This window comes from Oryctolagus cuniculus, chromosome 19, assembly GCF_051225735.1.
Source record: "Oryctolagus cuniculus isolate XC-2025 breed Fujian yellow rabbit chromosome 19, ASM5122573v1, whole genome shotgun sequence".
NCBI lineage: Eukaryota > Metazoa > Chordata > Mammalia > Lagomorpha > Leporidae > Oryctolagus > Oryctolagus cuniculus.
In genome coordinates, this window is record NC_142885.1 from 4,485,959 (window position 1) to 4,509,097 (window position 23,139).

The following is a 23,139-nucleotide window of genomic DNA, read 5'->3' on the forward strand; positions in this document are numbered from 1 at the left end:
ATGCCAGTGGGCAGGGTCCCGAGGAGCCTGGACAGGAGACACTGCAGGCATCTTCAGGCAGGGTGCGCTGTCGGGCCCAGAGTCCTGCCCACAGGTGTCACTTCTCAGAGGACAGGCGGACAAGGGCATGAGAGGCTGTGCTCATACCCGGTGTGCGCGGCGGGCGAGAGGAGACAGGGGCGTCCCCACGAGCCGCCCCAGGCCCACCCCGAGGACGGGGACTGCCCAGACACGCAGCCGAGCGGGGTTAAATACTGATCTGACAGGAAGGTTTAGGGACAAGAAACTTGAGAGAGAAAAAAAGGCCTACTTTATTGGAACTTTTTGAAGAAGAAAGAACAAAGTTGTAACAAGTAGATAAATCAACTCACCAGCAAGATTCTCAGCAGGACTTCCCTGAGAACAGCTGGGGGAGGGCAGGTGTCGCCTTTTCTTATTTTGAAGATCTATTTACTTATTTGCAAGGCAAGAGATAGAGAGAGAAAAGAGAGAACAGGGAGAGAGAAAGACACACACACACACACACACACACACACACACACACAGATCTTCCATCTGCTGGTTCACTCCCCGAAATGGCCACAATGGTCAGGGCTGGGCCAGGCCAAAGCCTGGAGCTTCTTCTGGGTCTCCCACGTGGGTGCTACTTTCCCAGGTGCATTAGTAGGGAGCTGGATTGGAAGTGGGCGGCCGGGACTTGAACCAGTGTCTATATGGGATGCTGGCACTGTAGGCGGCACCTTAATCTTCCATGCCACAGCTGGCCCAAGATGCAGCTTTTTTTGGACCTCTTTCACTGGAGAGGCCCAGCTTTCCAGAGCCTGATTCCCGCTTGGCACTTTCACCCACCTGCCCCCTCCGTCACAGGAAGACACCTGTGTTCACATCGCATTTCCTCCCTGACGCCGGCCACCAGCTCCCCATTTACGTGGAGCTGGGCTCAATTCTGACACTTCTCCACAGCCTGGATTCACTTTTCAGGCCTCAAACCCTGGCTCCGTGATAGGAGAGGAAAAGAACTGTCCCTTCGAGAGCTGGTGGGCACGCCAAGCAGGGAAGAAATTCTCCTTAGCCATCAGGGGCCGCCAGCACCATGCCTCCGACGCCTCCTCACTGCCCCCTGTGCTGTGGAGGAAGCTCCAGGAACACGCCACCAACGTGACCAGAGGCACGGGGAGCAGGCGGGAAGGGGACGGATGACCCCCACCCCCGCAGACGAGCAGACGCTGGAGTCACCACGCCTTCTTTCAGGAACCACGCCCGAGACTTGGGACTTTCTACAAGACAGCAACTCTAACGCAGCTGAAAAATGTTTTCAGGGCTTTTTCTGATTATAAAAATAAAACATGTTTGGGCCACAGAAAACCCATGCACTAATGAACATATAAAATGAAGATAGGAAGACAGCGTCGGCTGGAGCGGCTGGTGGACTGTCTGATACGAGGTTTCCGTGTGCTGTGCTTCTGTTTACAGCTCCTGAACAGAAGCAGGATATACACACATATTTCCCTTGAGCTCCCAGACAGGGCTCTCCCACAGCGCCACGCGGGGCCTACAGCTCCCAGACAGGGCTCTCCCACAGGGACACGCGGGGTCCCTACAGCTCCCAGACAGGGCTCTCCCACAGCGCCACGCGGGGCCTACAGCTCCCAGACAGGGCTCTCCCACAGGGACACGCGGGGTCCCTACAGCTCCCAGACAGGGCTCTCCCACAGCGCCACGCGGGGCCTACAGCTCCCAGACAGGGCTCTCCCACAGCGCCACGCGGGGCCTACAGCTCCCAGACAGGGCTCTCCCACAGCACCACGCGGGGTCCCTACAGCTCCCAGACAGGGCTCTCCCACAGGGACACGCGGGGTCCCTACAGCTCCCAGACAGGGCTCTCCCACAGCGCCACGCGGGGCCTACAGCTCCCAGACAGAGCTCTCCCACAGGGACACGCGGGGCCTACAGCTCCCAGACAGGGCTCTCCCACAGGGACACGTGGGGTCTACAGCTGCCAGACAGGGCTCTCCCACAGCGCCACGCGGGGCCTACAGCTCCCAGACAGGGCTCTCCCACAGGGACACGCGGGGTCCCTACAGCTCCCAGACAGGGCTCTCCCACAGCGCCACGCGGGGCCTACAGCTCCCAGACAGGGCTCTCCCACAGGGACACGCGGGGTCCCTACAGCTCCCAGACAGGGCTCTCCCACAGGGACACGCGGGGCCTACAGCTCCCAGACAGGGCTCTCCCACAGGGACACGCGGGGCCTACAGCTCCCAGACAGGGCTCTCCCACAGCGCCACGCGGGGTCCCTACAGCTCCCAGACAGGGCTCTCCCACAGCGCCACGCGGGGCCTACAGCTCCCAGACAGGGCTCTCCCACAGGGACACGCGGGGCCTACAGCTCCCAGACAGGGCTCTCCCACAGCGCCACGTGGGGCCTACAGCTCCCAGACAGGGCTCTCCCACAGGGACACGCGGGGCCTACAGCTCCCAGACAGGGCTCTCCCACAGGGACACGCGGGGCCTACAGCTCCCAGACAGGGCTCTCCCACAGGGACACGCGGGGTCCCTACAGCTCCCAGACAGGGCTCTCCCACAGTGCCATGCGGGGTCCCTACAGCTCCCAGACAGGGCTCTCCCACAGGGACACGCAGGGTCCCTACAGCTCCCAGACAGGGCTCTCCCACAGCGCCACGCGGGGTCCCTACAGCTCCCAGACAGGGCTCTCCCACAGCGCCACGCGGGGCCTACAGCTCCCAGACAGGGCTCTCCCACAGCGCCACGCGGGGCCTACAGCTCCCAGACAGGGCTCTCCCACAGGGACACGCGGGGCCTACAGCTCCCAGACAGGGCTCTCCCACAGCGCCACGTGGGGCCTACAGCTCCCAGACAGGGCTCTCCCACAGGGACACGCGGGGCCTACAGCTCCCAGACAGGGCTCTCCCACAGGGACACGCGGGGCCTACAGCTCCCAGACAGGGCTCTCCCACAGGGACACGCGGGGTCCCTACAGCTCCCAGACAGGGCTCTCCCACAGTGCCATGCGGGGTCCCTACAGCTCCCAGACAGGGCTCTCCCACAGGGACACGCGGGGTCCCTACAGCTCCCAGACAGGGCTCTCCCACAGGGACACGCGGGGTCCCTACAGCTCCCAGACAGGGCTCTCCCACAGCGCCATGCGGGGCCTACAGCTCCCAGACAGGGCTCTCCCACAGGGACACGCGGGGTCTACAGCTCCCAGACAGGGCTCTCCCACAGGGACACGCGGGGTCCCTACAGCTCCCAGACAGGGCTCTCCCACAGGGACACGCGGGGCCTACAGCTCCCAGACAGGGCTCTCCCACAGGGACACGCGGGGTCCCTACAGCTCCCAGACAGGGCTCTCCCACAGCGCCACGCGGGGTCCCTACAGCTCCCAGACAGGGCTCTCCCACAGGGACACGTGGGGCCTACAGCTCCCAGACAGGGCTCTCCCACAGGGACACGCGGGGCCTACAGCTCCCAGACAGGGCTCTCCCACAGGGACACGCGGGGTCCCTACAGCTCCCAGACAGGGCTCTCCCACAGCACCACGTGGGGCCTACAGCTCCCAGACAGAGCTCTCCCACAGCACCATGCGGGGCCTACAGCTCCCAGACAGGGCTCTCCCACAGCACCACACGGGGCCCTTGTCCCGTGTTCCAATTCCGTGTGGTGAGCACACAGGTGACTCCCTCCTGTTCTGCTCCTGCTCTGTAAGCGGTCAGTCGACACGTGAGCAGACTGCAGATTGCTCCGCTTTTCCTTCTACTTCTTGTACAGTGACTGCGAACGCGGGGACAGGCGAACCTGCCCGCGCGCAGGCTACCGGGGACAGCGCCACTGCCCCACTGCCTTCTAGAAGGAGCACTCCTGCAGCCGCTGACGCTTCTCTGCCTCTCTGTAGTTTCACCACCAACGTCTGTGTCCCAGCGTCACGGCTGGAGCTTCATCTCACGTGACCACACTGACGTCTGAGTGGACTGTCCTCTATTTCCGCTGCAGTACTCAGGAAGCAACAATTTATTTACCCATTTTATTGTCGAGGAACACGTGGGCTGTGTCCAATTAGGGAAGCTGCTGTGGCCATTTACATATGAGCACTTCAAAAACGTAGAAAATTAAACTTTTTAAAAGATAAGCTTGGCCGGCGCCACGGCTCACTAGGCTAATCCTCCGCCTGCGACACCAGCACCCCGGGTTCTAGTCCCGGTCAGGGCGCCGGATTCTGTCCCGGTTGCCCCTCTTCCAGGCCAGCTCTCTGCTGTGGCCAGGGAGTGCAGTGGAGGATGGCCCAAGTGCTTGGGCCCTGCACCCCATGGGAGACCAGGAGAAGCACCTGGCTCCTGCCTTCAGATCAGCGCGGTGCGCCGGCCGCAGCAGCCATTGGGGGATGAACCAACGGCAAAGGAAGACCTTTCTCTCTCTCTCTCACTGTCCACTCTGCCTGTCAACACAAAAAACAGGCTTAGAGGCCTGACAGGGACCGCACACCATGCGTCTCTAGAAGGTGAGGGTGAGGGGGAGTCTTTCTGTTCTCAGTGCTGGGGAAGAATGTGTTGAAGGCACTCTAAGTACAAATCTAAGAGGCAAAGGTTAATAGTTTGACCACCGTTAAATGGAGAACTTCTGGGGCAGCCGTTTGGCCACTTTGGATGCCCACATCCCACGTCCATTTTCTCTAGAAATTATTCATTTATTTCTGACACACACAGAAAGATAGGGGTATGTGTGTGTACAGTTATGTTTATTTATTTTTAGATGAGCAAATGGTGGCACCTCCAAGTCAGGGACTACTACTCAGAAATTTCACAAAGTGTGTTCCTGGCTTGCGACAACTCGGCTAGCTCTCAAGAGCCTTCCGATGAGTGACGAATGTCAACCTCCCCCGGCCACAGGCCGTACACAGCCCACCCAGTCCCCGATGACCAAGTCTTAGGTATGAAGCAACAACCTGTGGCTGCCAGGGCTGGGGACGACGGTGGGGAGCGGGGTGAGACGCAGGGGCGTTCTGTCTCTCTGCTGGGACACAAGCACCTCCACACACCCCGGGTACACCTGCCAGTCTCCCGACTGTCACCTCGCACTGCAGCCAGGTCAGATGTCACCACGGGGGACACGGGGGAAGGACACAAGGGACTATCCTTGCAACTGCTTGTGAACCTGTTACTATTTCAAACTAAAAAGTTATAAATACAAAGTTGTTACAGAGAATGAGGACCTGGTGACAGACTGGCACAAATCACAGGGAGCTTGTCTCCAGCTCACAAAAGACTAGCATTAAACGGCCAACAAACATGAAAATAACTGATACTTATGGGGACATTTAAGAGGAACACACTGTTAAGAGGGCTGAGGGCAGGCAAAAACCTGGCAGGGATGTGAATGGGCACTACTCGACTGCAATTGTCATGATTTAAGCCCCAACGAAATACCAACTGAACACTTCGGAACCCACTAGGGACGGCATCGGGGCGCAGCGGGTTAAGATGCTGCTTGCGATGCCAATGCCAGCATCCCACGCGTGCTGCTCCACGTCAGACCCGGCTCCCTGCTAGTATGCCTGGGAAAGCGGCAGAAGGTGGCTCACGTCAGGGGCCTGGGTGGAGCTCCTGGGTCCTGGCTTTGGCGGGGCCCACATCCTGCTATTGCGGCCATTCGGGGAGTAAACCAGCAGATTTCTCTGTCTCCCTCTCTCTGCCTTCAAGTAAATAAAAACAACCAAACAAAACCCACCTAGTCTGCCAGCAGCCTAGAATGTACCTGACCCCTCCCAGGGAGAGACTCCCACCCTGACACACCCACCTGAACACCAGAGCAAATCAAGGGTGTTTGGCCTTCAGAGAATCTGGCAGAGAACAAGGTCGCGGGGACTGGAGGCCCCAGCAGTGGTGGGTGACCAGGACACGGGGTGCAGGCCCACAGGCCACGCACTCCAGCACAGCAGTGCGACGCCCACTCAGAGACAACAACTGGACTCTGCCCCATGTCCTGAGCTCACCACATGAAGTTGAACTCTGGGGCTGGGTCTTCACCATCACACTGACAAGGTGTTGGACTGGGCGCCTCCCAACCACTCTCCAGGCCCCAGCGCCCACAACGGCCCTCATCGCAACACCTCCGTCACCTCATCCCGTGGGTCTCCTGGTTTTTATGATCGCTACAGCTGTCCAAACAACCCTGTCAGCCTGCACGCACACCTCACGCCTTGCCAAGCCCAAGTGCTCAGAGCCCCTGCCCGCCTCTCCCTCCACCTGCCCCCGCTGCGCTCCAAAACAGAGGGCCTGCTCCCCCTCAGGGGCCTCGCACCTCCCCTCCTCCCGACACCCACCTCCGCTGTGCTCTCAGGAAGCTGCTGCCGTCACGGCTACCAGCCACAGGAGCGGCCTGCCGGGGACAGCTGTGTTCCCACAGCTTGCTGCGTGCTGCTTCCTTGTGGGGGTTCCCGCCAACCACGCACACTCCTGACCATGGGCAGCTGTGGGGAGCGGAAGAGCTGGGCCAAGTACATCCAGTTGTTTTTAACAGCAAGACGCACAACTTAGTCCCCTGGCTGCTCCCAACCAGAGAGAAAATGTGGTCTGGGTTTGTTATCATGACACAGAGAAATGTATCTCAGCCTCTCTCTCTCTCTCTCTCTCTCTCTCTCTCTCTCACACACACACACACACACACGACTCAGAAACGCAAGGCGGCTGGAGAGGCAGGGCCTTGCCCGTCATTTGCCCAGGGCTGTGGGAATCCTGGCCACCCAGAGCCTCCCCATAACCCCCTTCTGAGAGCACACACTTCCCACGATGGCAACGGGCACACGTGGGATTTCCCCGAGGCCATGGCACAGGCACCAGCTGTGCGGTGCTGCTGTCACTGCCCCATGCTCGCAGAACAGGGAGGGTGAGTCACCCCAGCCCAGCCGCAGCTGCCCGAGCTCGGGCGCCACACACCAGCGTCTGACTGGGGCAGGCCTGGAGGGGGACGCTCGGTGGCCTCTCCGTCCACTGAGCACCAGTTGCAGGGAGGAGCGTGCCACGGGCGGCTGTGTGACTCAGTCCTGGCGGATGGGGCTCCTACGAAGTGCGGGACAGGACTTCCAGGAAGCCGGCTCAGGGGAGCAGGTGCACAGTTCCTCTCCACGCTGCTCCTTAGGGCAGGCTGGAACAGTCAAGGCTGGGAACGGGGGCCAGGCACCAGGATACCCACTGGAAAAGGCCTAGCCACATGCCCCCATTTCCTGGGCTGCCGTCTCTCAGCCTCTTCATACGAACCACAGGACATTTTCCGTGCTTAAGCCTCCCCGTTATTTTTTTTTTAAAGATTTATTTATTTATTTGAAAGAATTACACAGACAGAGGAGAGGCAGAGAGAGAGGTCTTCCATCCACTGGTTCACTCCCCAGATGGCCGCAACAGCCAGAGCTGCGCGGAACTAAGGCCAGTAGCAGGAGCTTCTTGTGGGTCTCCCATCTGAGTACAGAAGCCCAAGACTTGGGCCATCTTCTACTGCTTTCCCAGGCCATAGCAGAGAGCTGGATCGGAAGTGGAGCAGCCGGGACTCAAACCGGCGCCCATATGGGATGCCGGCACTGCAGGTGGTGGCTTTACCCGCTACACCACAGCGCCAGCCCCTCACCGTTATTTTTGCAACCAAACTTAATCCCAACAGATGAGACCCCCGGGAAAACCTGCCGTCTGCTACAAACAGCAGGAGACAGACAAGCCTGGAGGCAGCAGGGTTCCCTGAGCCGCTGGAGACGTGTCAGCGCCCCACTGTCCTCACCCGGGCAGCCCGGCCGTCTTCCCTTCCTCCTCCTCACACCGGGGACTACGGGCCTTCAAAACACCAAGACTGCACGCTGCCTTAACGGCACAGCCAACAGCCAAGAATGGACGGTGCAAAGCGCTGACACATGCCACGTGGGCCTCGGGAAAATTCAAAGGGAAGAGCCCGCTGAGGGAGTCTACAGGGACACCGGAGAACCGGAGCGCGGCTGCGGCTCACAGGCACGGCTGCTTCGGCAGGTCTCGTGCCCAGCACCCCAGGGGCGCTGCAAGCTCCAAGCACTCCCTGAGTGTTGACGGTGACCACCAAGCCACGCACGGCGGGTCTCTTTCCCAGGACACAGGAAATGCACACAGCAGCTTTGCTCCGTGCAGCCTCAGAGAAAATCAGAGACGTTAGCACGGCAACAAGGCGCTCTCTTCCCCGGGCCAAGGACAGACAGCACTGGCAGGAGCCCGGGCCAGGTCCACAGCAGTGCCAACCGGCGGTGCCAGCCGCTTTGCCAAGCGATGCTTTTTTCTTTTCTGGGCAGGCATGACTATCACACAGCAGAAGCGGGGGGCTGTTTCAGAAACAAAGGAGAGTTTGGGGCACGACTGCATCAGTACATCGGCACATGACTATGCCCTTGGTCCCCAAAGCCTGTGCCGGCGGCAGGCAGGGAGCGGGAGGGGAGCAGGCACCGCGGACCACACAGATGGCACAAAAATTAAGACAACACATGAGGTCTGGGGCTAGCAGCGAGGCTGCAGAGCCCAGAGCTTCTTCCTACACTCAGCGAGCTACTCGCCAAGCCACAAAATCGGCTCCCTCTCCAGCGTCCCGCGGGGGCAGCAGGGCAGCAGGCGCACATGCACACGCACACACACACACATCTGTCATGGAGGCCCCTCCCCTACCTCTCAGAGTCCTCCTACACATCCCATCTCCAGCAACACTTCAGACTGGAGCCCTTTAAACTCACAGAGAGAAAACCTGTCGGCCGGCGCTGCGATGCTACCATGGAACATCTCTGTCTTCCTCTCTGTAACGCTGACATTCAAGCAAATCAATCAATCTTCTTTTAACTAAGTAACAAGGGAAAGAAGGCAAAGCTCTGTAGCAAGCCCATCACTTGGGCCCAGGAATCCAGGAGCGCCGAAGCCCTCACCGACCACCCGTCTGAGCCGTCTCCTGCCTGTCGAGGGGAGGCACTTATGTCACTTCCAAGAAGCACAAGGCCCTGCCACTTTGGGAGGATGTCAGAAGCAACAGGGAGCTCAGTGAGTGACATCTTCGAGCCATCAGGGTGGAGGAAGCAATCCTATCAGAGACATCAACAGTATCAGGAGAGGAGAGACCAGTCCATAGCACACGCACCGGGCAGTCTCCCAGCGTCGGGACCAAGCAAGTGCACGACTCGCTGCTGGGCCACAGGACGTCAGCAGAGCACTCAACCCATGAGCCCAACTCCCAGGAGGACTACCAGCCCCCCCACCACCACCCCGGCCCCCGGCGGGAGAGGGTGCTGCAGCTGCACCTGACGCACGGTCACCACCAGACCTGAGACCCAGCTGCCTGGCCTTGACTTCACAACTGTCTTATGAAGAACAGGAGCTGGCTGCAGGTACTCGGGCCGTGGTCTGAACCTGATGCCCGACCCGGCCTGCCCCAAGGCCTACTCGGGAGCCAGCGTGACGATGGGGATTTCAATGAACCAGGTTAGAAGCAAAGAGTTGTGTAGAAGAGGGCCAGGAACCAGGTAGTCAAGTTAAAGCCCCAGACAAAAGCCCTTCTGCCCTGGTCCCAGTTCTCCCAGTCTCGGGACTGGGCGTCCAGGACAGAGCGGCCCTGCTCGCCTCCGTCACCTTCTGGCCTCTCTCGGCCATTTCTGGAGAAGCTGCCACTCAGGCTGGTCATGCTCCGCTCTCAGCACCTCAGCGGTGCCTCCTGGCCTGAGCTCACACTTGCGGGCGTGGTGGCGTAGTCCAGACATGGGGCCACCCCTGTCCTGGGCAGGCTGCTCCCTCACCCTCAGAGGGGAGCCCAGGGCGAGGGTCTTCCAGGCCTGAATCAGCCGGGGCACAGGATCTCCCTGCCACACGCCAGCCCCTGCCTGCTCTCAGGGGTGCTGTGCACTTGTGAGGCAGGCCTTGTCCCACTGCTGCCACGCGGCAATCACACGGGAAGCCAGGCCGCAAGAATGCCAGCACAGAGAAGCGGGTGGAGCCCACAGCAGCCTGCAAGGCTGCCACCTCACCTCTCTCAATCCCCTACTGTGCAAGTCCCTGTGGGTAAGCCAGTCCCATGGGATCTCCGCATCTGCATGCACTAGTAAGCCAGCCAGCTCAGGCCCCTCGCAGCCATGCAGGGCTGGAACTCTGCAGCTGCCCCAGGCTCCCCAGCCCCAGCTCTGTCTCTGCTGCCCCTCCCCCCCCCACCAGCCCTGCCTACCTCTAGAAAAACCTCTAGGAACTCTCCGATGGCCGTGTCCTGCCAGCCAGAACCGCTGCTTCTGCCTTCAGCCTAGCATGGCTCTTTAGAGTTCACGGCGATGATCGGCTTGCACGTCTGTCTGTCTCACCAGTTCTTTGGACAGAGGACTCGGCCTCGGGCCAGTGGGAGAACAAGCCCTTTGGCTGTGCAAGCAGGGCTGTGACACACACACCCACGGGCGTGCTCGGGCAGCCGTCACGCACGAAGGCAACAGGCAGACCCGCACGTGCTGCTCCACTGACCTGCACCTCCAAGTTACAAGGGAAAGCAGCTAACCTGGGGTGGCTTGGTACTATGCTTAAAAAACTCCAACTTTACTTTCACTTAAAAAGAAGCCTCCAAGAGACCAGACTCCTGTGAGTGGTGCTGACAGATGGGCCGCTGTGCAGACGGACTGGCCACACCGCAGCCAAGGCTGTGTGTGAAGAGCTGAGTCTCACACGGCGGGGCCACTCCCGTCCGACCCAACGGCACACAGCGACGAGGCGCTGGCGAGGGACAAGGCCGGGCTGTCACAAGGCAGTCCCCAGACAGAGCTCCTTTCTTCCTCTGCCTGTTTCTGGCTGGCAGAGGGCAGTGGGAGCAGGGAGAAGCCCGCGTCTGCCCGGTCACACGGGGCCTCCCCCAAGAGGCTGCTGCTGTCTGCCAGGAGGGAGGGGGAGCACAACACAGGCTGCAGAAACAAACAACCCTGTCACGTGACCCTGACGCACCCATCAGCACAAAGGGACAGCCACAGGCCCTCCTGGTGGCAGCCTGAGCCTAATTCACGCCCAACCTTCGCCAAGTCACCAGTCCATGTCCTGTTCCTCCCACTGAAACACGCAGGAGGAGCTTCCTGGGAGGGGACACGGTTATTTCAGCATGCAGTGTGGGCGGGCGGCCCTGGGTGAAGACAAGCAGCCGAGTGGAGCCAGGAGGCAGAACCGGAATTCAAGTCACTGAGGCTCCAGTGAGCGCTGCCTGGCCCAGAGGGCTCCTGCCTGGTGATCTGCCCTCCTCCCACCCCCAGTCAGACACCAGCATCCGCACGTGACGTCAGCATGAGGTTCTCCGAGCTCCTAGACACTGCCTGGCCCGCAGGGCTCCTGCCTGGTCATCTACCCCCACCCCCACCCCCAGTCAGACACCAGCATCCGCGCGTGACGTCAGCACGAGGTCCTCCGAGCTCCTAGACCTGCATGGGTCCTACTCAGCCCCTACCACCAGGAGCAGCAGCTCTCTGGGACAGGCCCACTGTTGGACTTACTTATCGCTGTACCCCCATTACACGGCGTGGTGTGGCGCACACAGGAGGTGCTCTGGTGAACAAGCGAGGGTTCGTGGGAAGAAAGAGCCGCCTGGACTTTCAGGCCCCATTCCTCACAGTGATCACTGAGATGTGGCTCAGGGCGGACCGCCCCTCTCTGGGCTCACTTCCAAGGCTTACTAAGCAAGGTGGTCCTCCCCAGCTCTGCAACACCGTTCCCACTGGCAGGAGGCAAGTGGCAGGGTCTGCCGAGACCCCACGACCCCGTCCACCAGGTCAACGATCAGCTCTGCGGGTTTGCGGTTCTTCTCTGGAGGGTCCTCCGTCAAGGGTCACAGTTTCCACCCAAGTTCTGAAAAGACCAGGACCTTCCTTCCCAGACCACGCGAGTTTAGGGATGCACTTCACCCAGCTCCACACCGAGGCACTAACTCGCATTCCCAAGTTGTTTTTCTCTTTTGTTTTTAAAGATTTATTTTATTTATTTGAAAGATGGGGTTACAGAGAAAGGGAGAGAGAGAGAGAGAGAGAAAGGGAGAGAGAGAGAGAGAGCGAGCGAGAGAGAGAGAGAGAGAGCGAGAGAGCGAGTGAGCGCAAGAGGTCTTCCATCCTCCTTTTCATTCCCCAGTTGCCCGCAATGGCCAGAGCTGAGCCGATCCAAAGCCAGGAGCCAAGAGCTTCTTCTGGGTCTCCCATGTGAGTACAGAAACCCAAGGACCTGGGCCATCCTCCACTGCTTTCCTAGGACATAGCAGTGGGCTGGATCAGAAGTAGAGCCGCCAGGACCTGAACCAGTACCCACATGGGATGCCGGCACTGCAGACGGCGGCTTTACCAGCTGTGCCATAGCGCCAGGCCCTCCTGTTGTTTCTTATATCTAGCCTTAGAGGTTACAATCTCCTTTCTGTGACAATCACAGTGCCTACTGCTTTTAACGTCTTCACCTGAATTGTAAAAGTTAACTAGAGAGGGGCTGGCACTGTGGCATAGCAGGTAAAGCCGTCATCTGCAGTGTTGGCTCCCCATATGGGCATCGGTCTGGGTCCCAGTTGCTCTGCTTCCACTCCAGCTCCCTGATGATGTGCCTGGGAAGGCAGAAGATGAAGATCCAAGTGCTGGGGCCCCTGCACCCACATGGGAGACTCAGAAGAAGCTCCTGGCTCCTGGCTTTGGAGCGGTCCAGCATCAGCCGTTGTAGTCACTTGTAGGGTGAACTAGTGGATGGAAGACCTTGTTCTCTTGTTCTCTGTCTCTCCCTCTCTATCTCTGTGGCTCTTTCAAGTAAGTAGGTCTTTTGTTATTGTTGTTGTTTTTAAAGTTAACTAAATGGGGCCAGTGTTGTGGCATAATGGGTAAAGCGCCATATGGGCGCTGCTTTGAGTCCACGCTGCTCCATCTCCAATCCAGCTCTCTGCTGTGGCCTGGGAAAGTGGTGGAAGGTGGCCCAAGTCCTTGGGCCCCTGCACCCACGTGGGAGACCTGGAAGAAGCTCCTGGCTCCTGACTTCGGATCAGTGCAGCTCCAACCATTACAGTCAATTGGGGAGTGAGCCAGCGGATGGAAGACTTCTCTTTCTCTCTGCCTCTACTTCTCTCTCTGTGTAACTCTGACTTTCAAATAAATAAACGAATCTTTTAAAAAAATAAAATTAACTAGAGAAAGAATGTGCAAATGAGAAAGGGTTGGAGGAAAACTCTCGGGCCAATGTTGAGGAGAGGCAGTATGGACGCACGGTCTCACAGTATCCCCCCAGACACGGAACAACGGCAGAGAAAAGCAGTGACTTCCAGCAGCGGGAGCTGGCAAACGCCGCCTGCACCAAGCCATCGAGCTCCCAGGCCTGCACACTCCCAAATCACCGCTGCCCATGGCACGGGCTCCGGGCAGGGCACAGTCAGCGCTCTCATCTTCTTGCCAGGAGCACAGAACACACAAACCCAGACAGGGACGTCCTACAGAACAACTGACCATGCTCTGCACGCCAGGGTCGCCCGGACAAGGAAGGACGCGGGATTGGTCACGGACTGGAGGCGACTGAGCAGACAGCTCAACACAACGGAGCACCCTGGGCTGGCTCTCAGCACCCACGATGCCAGAGGGAAGACAGGTTAAGTCTGGACAAGGTCTACAGCTTCATTAATGGTATTAAACCGACGTGTGCTTCAGGCCTTGACCTGGGTGTGTAACACAGGAACATCAGGGAAACTGTGTGAAGAAAACAGACGCTGAGCTGGAAAGATTTCTAGCAGACTACACCCAGCACGTCACAGATGAATGAGGAAAGCGTGAAATAACTCAGGAGATGCACACACAGACAACACACCTGGGGCATCTCAGTTAACAGAACGCGGTCCAGTTAAACTCTGGGGTCGGTAATGCTCAACACTGGCATGGATGCAGACCAACAGACTTCTCCCTGTTGCTGGCACGACCACCTGGGAAAGCAGCCTGGTGTTAGCACGTCTGCTTGGAGCTTTATACCCCACGGCCTGCAACTCCTGCCCCAGAGCACACAACTGGCGGAACTCCTCCCAGCCGCAGCCGCAGCCAGGCAGGAGGGACACCATGCTTTCTAGCAGTACAACCGGACATTCAGAAGTACGCTGACGGCGGCAGGGACAAATCCCAGCGCTGTCACACAGTGGGGCACTGGACAGAGTGAGGACAAGGGACCACGGTTTCACAAATCATGTGAATAAATTCCAAGATGTCGCTTGAAAAAGGTAAAACAGAGAACACGAACAGCCAGACACCATTCACACACTAGGTTTGAAAATGGGTAAAATTCAGTAGCTCACTGTTCACCACACACACAAGCACACACAGACACATACACACACACAGGCACACAGAAACGCAGGCACACACAGACACGGACGCACATACACAGACACACATACACACACAGATGCACATACACACACAGACGCGTACACACACAGACACACACACACACAGAGCTAACAGCAAAACTACACATGCATCACAGTAAACCACGGAAGAAGGAAGGGTCTCCTGACGGAAGCTCAGGACCAAGAGCTGAGGGTGGCGTCTGTCTGGAACCCAGGCGTGCGCCAGCGTCAGTGGCACGCGTGTCCTCGGGTGTGGTCCACGTTGGAGGGCAGTTAGAGGGAAAAGTAAAAAAAGAAACAAGCAAGACACGGGAACGCTCTGGTCATGGGGCCTGATCCTTCAGAGGCGGGCAGGCTGGCTCCCGAGGCACCCGCCCTCCCGGCAGCACTCGGTCCTCCCCTCTACGCACACGCCACGGCTGCCACGCCGCCACGCTGCTTCACGGCACACCAGCTTCCTACTAGGAACAAGACCTAGAAAGGCGAGTCGCCCGAGTTGCGCCGACTGTGACCGTTTTAAGAATCCTACTTCGGGAACAAAAGCATCTACCCAGCCCACGTGAATCCCCCTCCCCTTGAACCACTGTTTCATTCGCCTCCGTCACGCGTTTTGCTGTCGGTCACTGGGATCTGCACTCACAGCTTTCCTGCCCTTTCTGCGGTTTTTAAAGGAAAACGCGACCAGAGCTCAGACAGGCGCCCGGAGGCCGCACTCACCAGCTGAAACTCGCTCCTGCGGCTGAAGGCCTCCCTGATGCCAGAGTCCCTCCAGAGTGCGCCCAGCGCGGGCACGTACAGCTGGAAGGTGGCGGGCTCCACAGGAAGTCCCGCCTTGTTCTCAAACGCCATCAGGAACATGCCATGCTTCTCGTTTTCAGAATACTGCCAAGGAATACCAAGCTTGTCTCGCGCGTCGACAAGAACCTTTGAGCCCTAGGAAATAAAAGAAAAAAGAAAGATTTAATTGTGCAGCAGACACTACATCATACTAGAGAAGCCCAGCGCGGCCTCTGTCTTGGCCTGTGTTCAGCTGCTACGGCGCAGTAGCCGAGACTCGGTGGCTGACACAGCCAAGAGGCCACTTTGCTGCTGGTTCCGCTCCTGGCTGGGGCTGCTGTACCGCGACACGGCGCAAAGCAGAACCGGAGTGAGCACCGGTAAAGAGGCAGAGGGGCAGCCAAGGCCGTCCTGGCTCTGCTGTGTGAATCCCTCCTGCCAAGGCTGCCTGCCACGCTGCCACAGCGGCCCGCAGCGGCAGGTTCAGTTTCCACTTGGTAAGTCTACACGCGACAGCACGCAGCACCTGTCACAGAGCCGAAGACGCCCAGGCGGGGCAGTGTGCAGAGCGGCACGCGTCTGCCTTGCGGTGACATGGGTGCCGTCACTCCTAGGAAGGTGGCCTTCTCACGAAGGACGTGTGTAAGCAGCACACAGCTCTGCTCCTGCTAGCCCTCATCCGACACGGCACCCGGGGGACACCGCGGGAGACACCCAGCACGTGCCCTCATCTGACACGGTACCCGGGGGACGCTGCTGGAGACACCCAGCACATCCCCTCATCCGACACGGCACCCAGGGGACGCCACGGGAGACACCCAGCACGTGCCCTCGTCCGACACGGCACCTGGGGGACGCTGCTGGAGACACCCAGCACATGCCCTCGTCCGACACGGCACCCGGGGGACACCACGGGAGACACCCAGCACGTGCCCTCATCCAACATGGCACCTGGGGGACGCCGCGGGAGACACCCAGCACATGCCCTCATCCAACATGGCACCTGGGGGACGCCGCGGGAGACACCCAGCACGTGCCCTCATCCGACACGGCACCCGGGGGACACCGCGGGAGACACCCAGCACGTGCCCCCATCCGACACGGCACCCGGGGGACACCGCGGGAGACACCCAGCACGTGCCCTCATCCAACATGGCACCCGGGGGACACCGCGGGAGACACCCAGCACGTGCCCTCATCCAACATGGCACCTGGGGGACGCCGCGGGAGACACCCAGCACGTGCCCTCATCCAACATGGCACCTGGGGGACACCGTGGGAGACACCCAGCACGTGCCCTCATCCGACACGGCACCCGGGGGACACCGCGGGAGACACCCAGCATGTTCCACCGGAAAATGAAACCATCAGTAAAACAAAGAAATGTTTCCAAAACGCAGCAGCCAGCGGCAGCACCACCAGTGCCACACTCCTGCGATCCTAGATCAGCACCGACATCCGGCGGCCCCTGGCTACCAGACGGGTACAACAGCTTGTTCCGACCTGTGCAGGTGGGACCACCCACCCCACTGAAGCAGGACCGCACGCAGCCCCGGACTTCACGCCGCCTTTGCTTGCGATGAGAACAAACTCATTTTCGTTCTGCTCATTTCCTCACCGTTAAAATCAAGTCAGAATCGTCTGCCCCTTCCCTACCTCACAGATGGGGTCAGGGGTTGGAGAAACAGCCCTGGGCAAGCGTCCAGCTGTGACAGCACTTGGCGTCCCTTGGTCCCCGGGTGGGCAGCGGACCTGGCTCCACGCCGGGGGCAGGGCTTCAGATTCCACAAGCAGTACCTCCGGGAGCCGTCCAGCCACGCCAGGTGAGTGTGCAGAGGGCCCCGTGCTGGCCATGAGGACAGAGCAGCGGCACGCCGGCCTCCCTCCTGCGCAGACAGCGCCAGGGCTGCTGATGCCCGCTGCACACCTACCTGGTTTCTTTTTAAGAATGGTTTTATTGTGCAGTGACTCGCATGCCACACACTTGTCTACTTAAAGTGTACAACTCAGTGGTTTTTGGCCGGCACTTATCCTCAACAGTTTCACTTCCAGCACTGGGGACAGAGGGCTCAATCAGGCTGTCTCTCCACGCCTCGGCGGCAGCTTCAGAATGCTGTCTGTAACTTCAGCTCCTGCCCAGAACCCTGGGTCAAATGCAATGATGCCTAAAAAGCAGTGACAACCTGTCCCCTGGACCCAGCTGGCCCCGGACAGCCGGGCGCGGACACTGCTACAGGCCCCTCCAGAGGGCCTTGTCTGCTCTTGCCACCCACAGACATGAGCTGCACCCTGTGGGAGGAACAAGCTGCAGACAGCACAAACTCAGAACCTGCCTAGGGACTCAGCCACGTGGGCTCAGAAATTAACCCACGCACGATGAAACTCTCGCTACCAGGGGCCAGGAGAGAACGCAGAACATCGACCCGACGGGAACAGCCGACGTCTAACTAACGTGGAGACTGAAGGTCTCCCTCCAAGGCTGGGCAGGTGAGGGCTCCCCTCATCACCGCTATTCAACACAGCCTGAGGAACTGATGCCGAGTTGACAGGAAGGGCCAGGAGTGCAGGAGAAACAACTAAACCTACTTGCAGAGGAAACGGTTTAGACAACCTAACAACAACAACAAAACCTACTAGAACAAACGAATCCAGCAAGGTCACCTACAAAACTCGCCTGTCTACCTACTAGTAATGAGCAGGTGCGAACGGAAATGGAAGAATGCAGCACTGCCGACGATCACTGAAGCACGAAGGCGGCCAGGCCTCGGGTGCAGCACTCAGGACGCGGAGTGGGAGGCCCCCGTCCACGCTGGAAGGCCCGCGCCTGAGGCCTCTCTGGTCCGATCCCAGCCTCCTCCTCTGAGCACCCTAGAGGGAGCAGTGCCGGCTCCGGAGCTGGGTCCCTGCGCCCACCTGGGAAGCCCAGGATTAGTTTCCGGCCCCTGGCTTTGTTCTGGCCTCGCCCTGGTTGTCGCAGGCATTTAGGGTGTGAGGCTGTGGATGGCAGGTCTACAGCTACCTCTTTCAAAAAACATTTTTAATGAAAAAGGCATAAATTTAACCAAATATGTATATAGGATCTATATGCTGGCAACTGCAAAGTGTTGATTGAAAAACAAGACAGAACAAGTGGAGAGATTTATCATATCCATGGAGAGCAATGAACAGGTTTGACACTTGCTCCTCTTCCGATCCAGCTCTCTGCTGTGGCCTGGGAAGGCAGTAGGAGATGGCCCAAGTGCTTCGGCCCCTGCACCCACGTGGGAGACCCGGAAGAAGCTCCTGGCTCCTAACTTTGGATCCGCCCAGCTGTTATAGCCACTTGGGGAGAGAACCAGCGGATGGAAGATTGATCTCCCTCTCTGTAACTCTGCCTTTCAAATAAATAAACAAATCTTCAAACAGAAATACTTACTTTCACTTTACTTGAAAGGGAAGAGAGAGAGGAGATGGGGGTGGGGTGGGGAGGGATCTTCCACCCACTGTTCACTCTCTCTAAATGCCTCAACAGCTGGGGCAGGCCAGGCTGCAGATAGGAGCCCAGAACCCACTGTGTGCCTCCAGGTGGGTGTCAAGGGCATCCTCTGCTGCCTCCAAGGGTGCACAGTGGGGTCAGAGCTGGATCAGAGGCACAGCCAGGACTCGCATCAGGCACTGGGCTGTGGGAGTGGGTGTCCCTAGTGGTGTCGTAACCACCGAGCCAAGTGCGCACCATTCTGAAATTTATATGGAAAAGCAGAGCGCTAGATTAGTTAAAGCAAGCCTGACAACCAGAACTGGGGGCATTACTGTGGCTGCCTTCAAGCCTTACTGCGTAGCTACAGGCATCAAGACAGAGGGGGTAGGACAGGTGAGAGACCAACAGGACAGCGCAGGGAGGCAGAGGCAGCCTCACAGACGCTTCTAAGGGACTTCTAAAAAAGATTTATTTATCTGTTTGAAAGGCAGAGCTACAGAGAGAGAGGCAGAGAGAGAGAGAGACAGAGAGGTCTTCCATGGCTGCTTCACTCCGCAAACGGCCATAATGGCCGGAGCTGGGCTGATCTGAAGCCAGAAGCTAGGAGCTTCCAGGTCTCCCACTGGGTGCAGGGGCCCAAGCACTTGGGCATCCTCCACTGCTTTCCCAGGCCACAGCAGGGAGCTGGATGGGAAGTGGAGCAGCCAGCACTTGAGCTGGCACCCATATGGGATGCCTGGGCCAGAGGTGAGGCGGAACCTACTATGCCACAGCGCCGGCCCCAGAACAGCCTCCCCAACAGCTGGTGTGGAACAACAGGCCACTCACAAGCCTCCCTGACCTAATCTGTACAAGCTCATCCCAAAGTAACCCGAAACACGAAACCACAACTTGGAAGAGAACCTTCAGGACCTGTGGTTTCATGAAAGTTCTTAGACATGACTCCAAACACAAGATTCATAAAAGAAAAATATCAACAAATTGGACCTTGTCAAAACTAACAACTCCTGCTCTGCAAACGACTTTCCTTAACAGGCTAAAAAGGAAAATCAGACAGGGAGAAAATGTGGGAGTACACCACACAGCTGACCAAGGACTCAACATCCAACAGCCGTAAAATCCAACAGTCCAGTTAAAGAACAGGCAAAAGCTATGAGGAGATATTTCACGGAAGACACATGCAGACAGCAAACACACAGACAAAAAGACGCTCAAGGCCAGGGAGAAGCAGGCTGAGACCTGGATGGTATTCTACCACAAACCTCTCCACACAGCTCTACAGCTGTGGCCAAGTGTGCTGGGCCTCTACTGTGGCACCGGCATCCCATACGGGCACCAGTTCATGTCCTGGCTGCTCCACTTCCCATCTAGCTCTCTGCTGTGGCCTGGGCAAGCAGTAGAAGATGGCCTAAGTCCTTGGGACCCTACACCCATGTGGGAGACCCGGAGGAAGTTCCTGGCTCCTGGCTTCGGATTGGTGCAGCCTGGCTGTTGCGGCCACTTGGGGAGTGAACCATCGATGGAGGACCTTTCTCTGTCTCTCCCTCTAACTCTGCCTCTCAAATGAATAAAGGAAATCTTAAAAACAAAACAAAACAAAACACACAGCTAAAATGAGCAACAGTGACAGCGCCACGCAGCGGCGAGGATTTGGACACACTGCTGGCAGGGACGAGAGAGGGTCCAGCCATTCTGGAAAACATTCGGCAGTTTCCTAAAACACTAAAACGTACACCTGCCACTCAGCTCTGCGACCTCACCCCGGGCGCTCACCCCAGAGAGGAAAAACAGTCGCACAAAACCAGTGCAGGGTGTTCGCGGCAGTTTTAGTCACGGTAACGAGCACTGGGAACAAACGGTGTTGTACCCACTCCTCAGCCATCGGAAGAACGCACAACTGACCTGCAGCGACCCTCGCAGGTCAAGGGCACTGTGCTGAAGGGAGAGTCACTGTCAGGCGGCTTCGCTGCCACCGCACTTATCTACTATCCTTGAAGTGACAGGGTCAGAGGCAGATGGCAGGCTGGGGGCTGCGGGCTCACTGCTGGGGAGGGGGCAGTGGGAGGACACTGCTGTGGTCTGGGCTGCACGCACCAGCTTCCTGGCCCAGTCACGGCTGCTGGGGAGAACTGGGTGCCACTCTTCCATCTTTGCCACTTGTCGTGACCCTGTCATCATTTCCTAATGAAAGGGCTTTGAAGGGGTAACTGGCAGTCCCGGCAGGAAGTGGTGAGAGGGAGGTCCCTGAGGCAAGGCTGGGGCTCGGTGAAATCCTCGCCAGTCTCAGCCCGAGCCTCCCGCCGTGTGCTCACTTCAACAGTGGCCCCGGCTGGCACCCACTGGAACCCAGAGGACAATGGGGCCTCAACGACTCCTCCCATCTCTCTTCCTGTCCACCTGATTCTCACCTCCGGGTCTTTCCCTGCTCCCCACCTCCTTGGCTACACCACAAACTCCTGCCTTCCCCGAAGGTTCAAGGACCACGGAAATAAAGACGACCGCCGGGCACAGCAGAAACCACGCACACGCCGAGGGCGGCACAGTTCCTCTGGCGGTCTCCAGCAAAGGGCCTCAGCGCTCGCACAAATGAGAGAGGCTCCCGTGTGCAGGCAGACGCAGCCCCCCCCCGCCCCCGCCCCGGCACAGGGAGCTCAGCCGGGACGTCCACCTCCCTGCCCAGGCAGCCAGCCCACCTGCCCCTTGGGCTGGCCCAGGACAGCACGATGGCTCTGACCCACCAGCCACCTCCTCGGGTATCACTTTCTTTCGAGAAGCAGACAGACAGACGGTAGGATGGGAGGACAGATGCGTGGGGTGGTGGGGGCAGTTTCCACCTGCTGGTTTACTCCCCATGCCAGCAGTGGCCAGCGCAGGGGCTCGGGCCAGCTCTCCTGCCGAATGGCAGGGACTCAGGCACCTGAGTCGTGCCCTGCTGCCCTCAGAGCTCCACTAGGAGGAGCTGGGATCAGGGCACTGACAGGAGACAGGTCCAGCTGGCAGCTTGGCCCCCAGGCTGAAAGTCGCCCAGGTGCTGTTTCTGTACTTAAGTTACGCTGCCCAGGGGACACGGCTGCACCCAAGTCAGGCCAGCGCTGCCTCTCCTGGGGAGCGGCACTTTTACACGTCAAGACAAAGGCAGGGACTCCAAGTGGACGCAGACGCCTGAAGGTCCCTAACAAGACTGCTTCCCACCGCAGGCCAGGCTTCTGCAGCCCCCGGCGTGAACACCCCCACCCCACCCCAGCCCGTGTCCGGCACCACAGCCCCAGGAGTGACACGGGTCTAGCCCCACCCCAGCCCGTGTCCCACACCACAGCCCCAGGAGTGACACGGGTCTAGCTCCCCCCCAGCCCGTGTCCCACACCGCAGCCCCAGGAGTGACATGGGTCTAGCCCCACCCCAGCCTGTGTCCCACACCGCAGCCCCAGGAGTGACACGGGTCTAGCCCCACCCCAGCCCGTGTCCCACACCGCAGCCCCAGGAGTGACACGGGTCTAGCCCCACCCCAGCCCGTGTCCCACACCGCAGCCCCAGGAGTGACACGGGTCTAGCCCCACCCCACCCCAGCCCGTGTCCGGCACCACAGCCCCAGGAGTGACACGGGTCTAGCCCCACCCCAGCCCGTGTCCCACACCGCAGCCCCAGGAGTGACACGGGTCTAGCTCCCCCACAGCCCGTGTCCCACACCGCAGCCCCAGGAGTGACACGGGTCTAGCTCCCCACCCCGGCCCATGCCCCACACCGCAGTCCCACACCGCAGCCCCAGGAGTGACACGAGTCTAGCCCCACTCCAGCCTGTGTCCCACACCGCAGTCCCAGGAGTGACACGGGTCTAGCTCCCCCCAGCCCGTGTCCCACACCACAGCCCCAGGAGTGACACGGGTCTAGCTCCCCCCAGCCCGTGTCCCCCTGTGCAGTGCTACCCCAGCTTGCTGAAGCAGCTGAAGCCAGTACACCCTACCATGGAGAAGACAGGCCTTACTGCTCGTTGTCCGAAGCCAGCTAAGTTGGCAGAACGGCTGACACACTTTGAATTACAACAGTTAAATACAGACCATTTTCTGTGTCTTCTCAACTTGGGAGGAAAAGGAAGCCTCTTTTCTGCCATTTTAAATTATTCTAGTCAAGAAACTGGTCTCTGCCAACTCTGATCTGAAAATCTAAATGTGAATGATGGGGAAGTTTTCTGCCTTGGGGAATCTGTTTGAATTCACTTCTTTTTCCTTTTAACCCGGGTTGGGGGGGGGGCCCTCTCTGGAGTAGGGGACGTTGGCAGCGCTGTGTTCGCTGCACTTGTGCAGAACTGATCAGAGTCGGGAATATCTTGGGTACCCCCCAGCACAGGAGCCAGACCATACCATCAAACATCGCGCCCTCTTCTCAAGAAAAGACCGATTTCCTAAAACATAAAAGCCACCAAAATCATCAAACTCAGAAACTCTTAAAAAGAAAGCCAAAGTAAGGCAGAAGACAACCTCAAGCCCTCCCAATGAGCGGGAGGCAAGCCCAGGGCCGCGGCAGCACTACTCCTAAGTACGCGTCCG

General features: G+C 58.9%; 1 protein-coding gene across 2 annotated transcripts in view; it reads right to left on the reverse strand.

Moving 5' to 3' along the window:
* Positions 1-23,139, reverse strand: part of GNA12 (G protein subunit alpha 12) — a 98,794-nt gene that overhangs the window by 29,260 nt on the left and 46,395 nt on the right. Inside the window, exons 2-3 of one of the 2 annotated variants that reach the window (XM_089320761.1) lie at positions 15,079-15,294; positions 13,828-13,944 (exon numbers count right to left, since the gene is read on the reverse strand). In XM_089320761.1, coding sequence (XP_089176887.1) covers positions 13,843-13,944; positions 15,079-15,294 — 318 coding nt within the window. In that variant the 3' untranslated portion in view covers positions 13,828-13,842. Of the gene's footprint in view, positions 1-13,827; positions 13,945-15,078; positions 15,295-23,139 lie in introns of those variants that run through there. The other variant, XM_051834734.3, reaches the window with a different exon arrangement.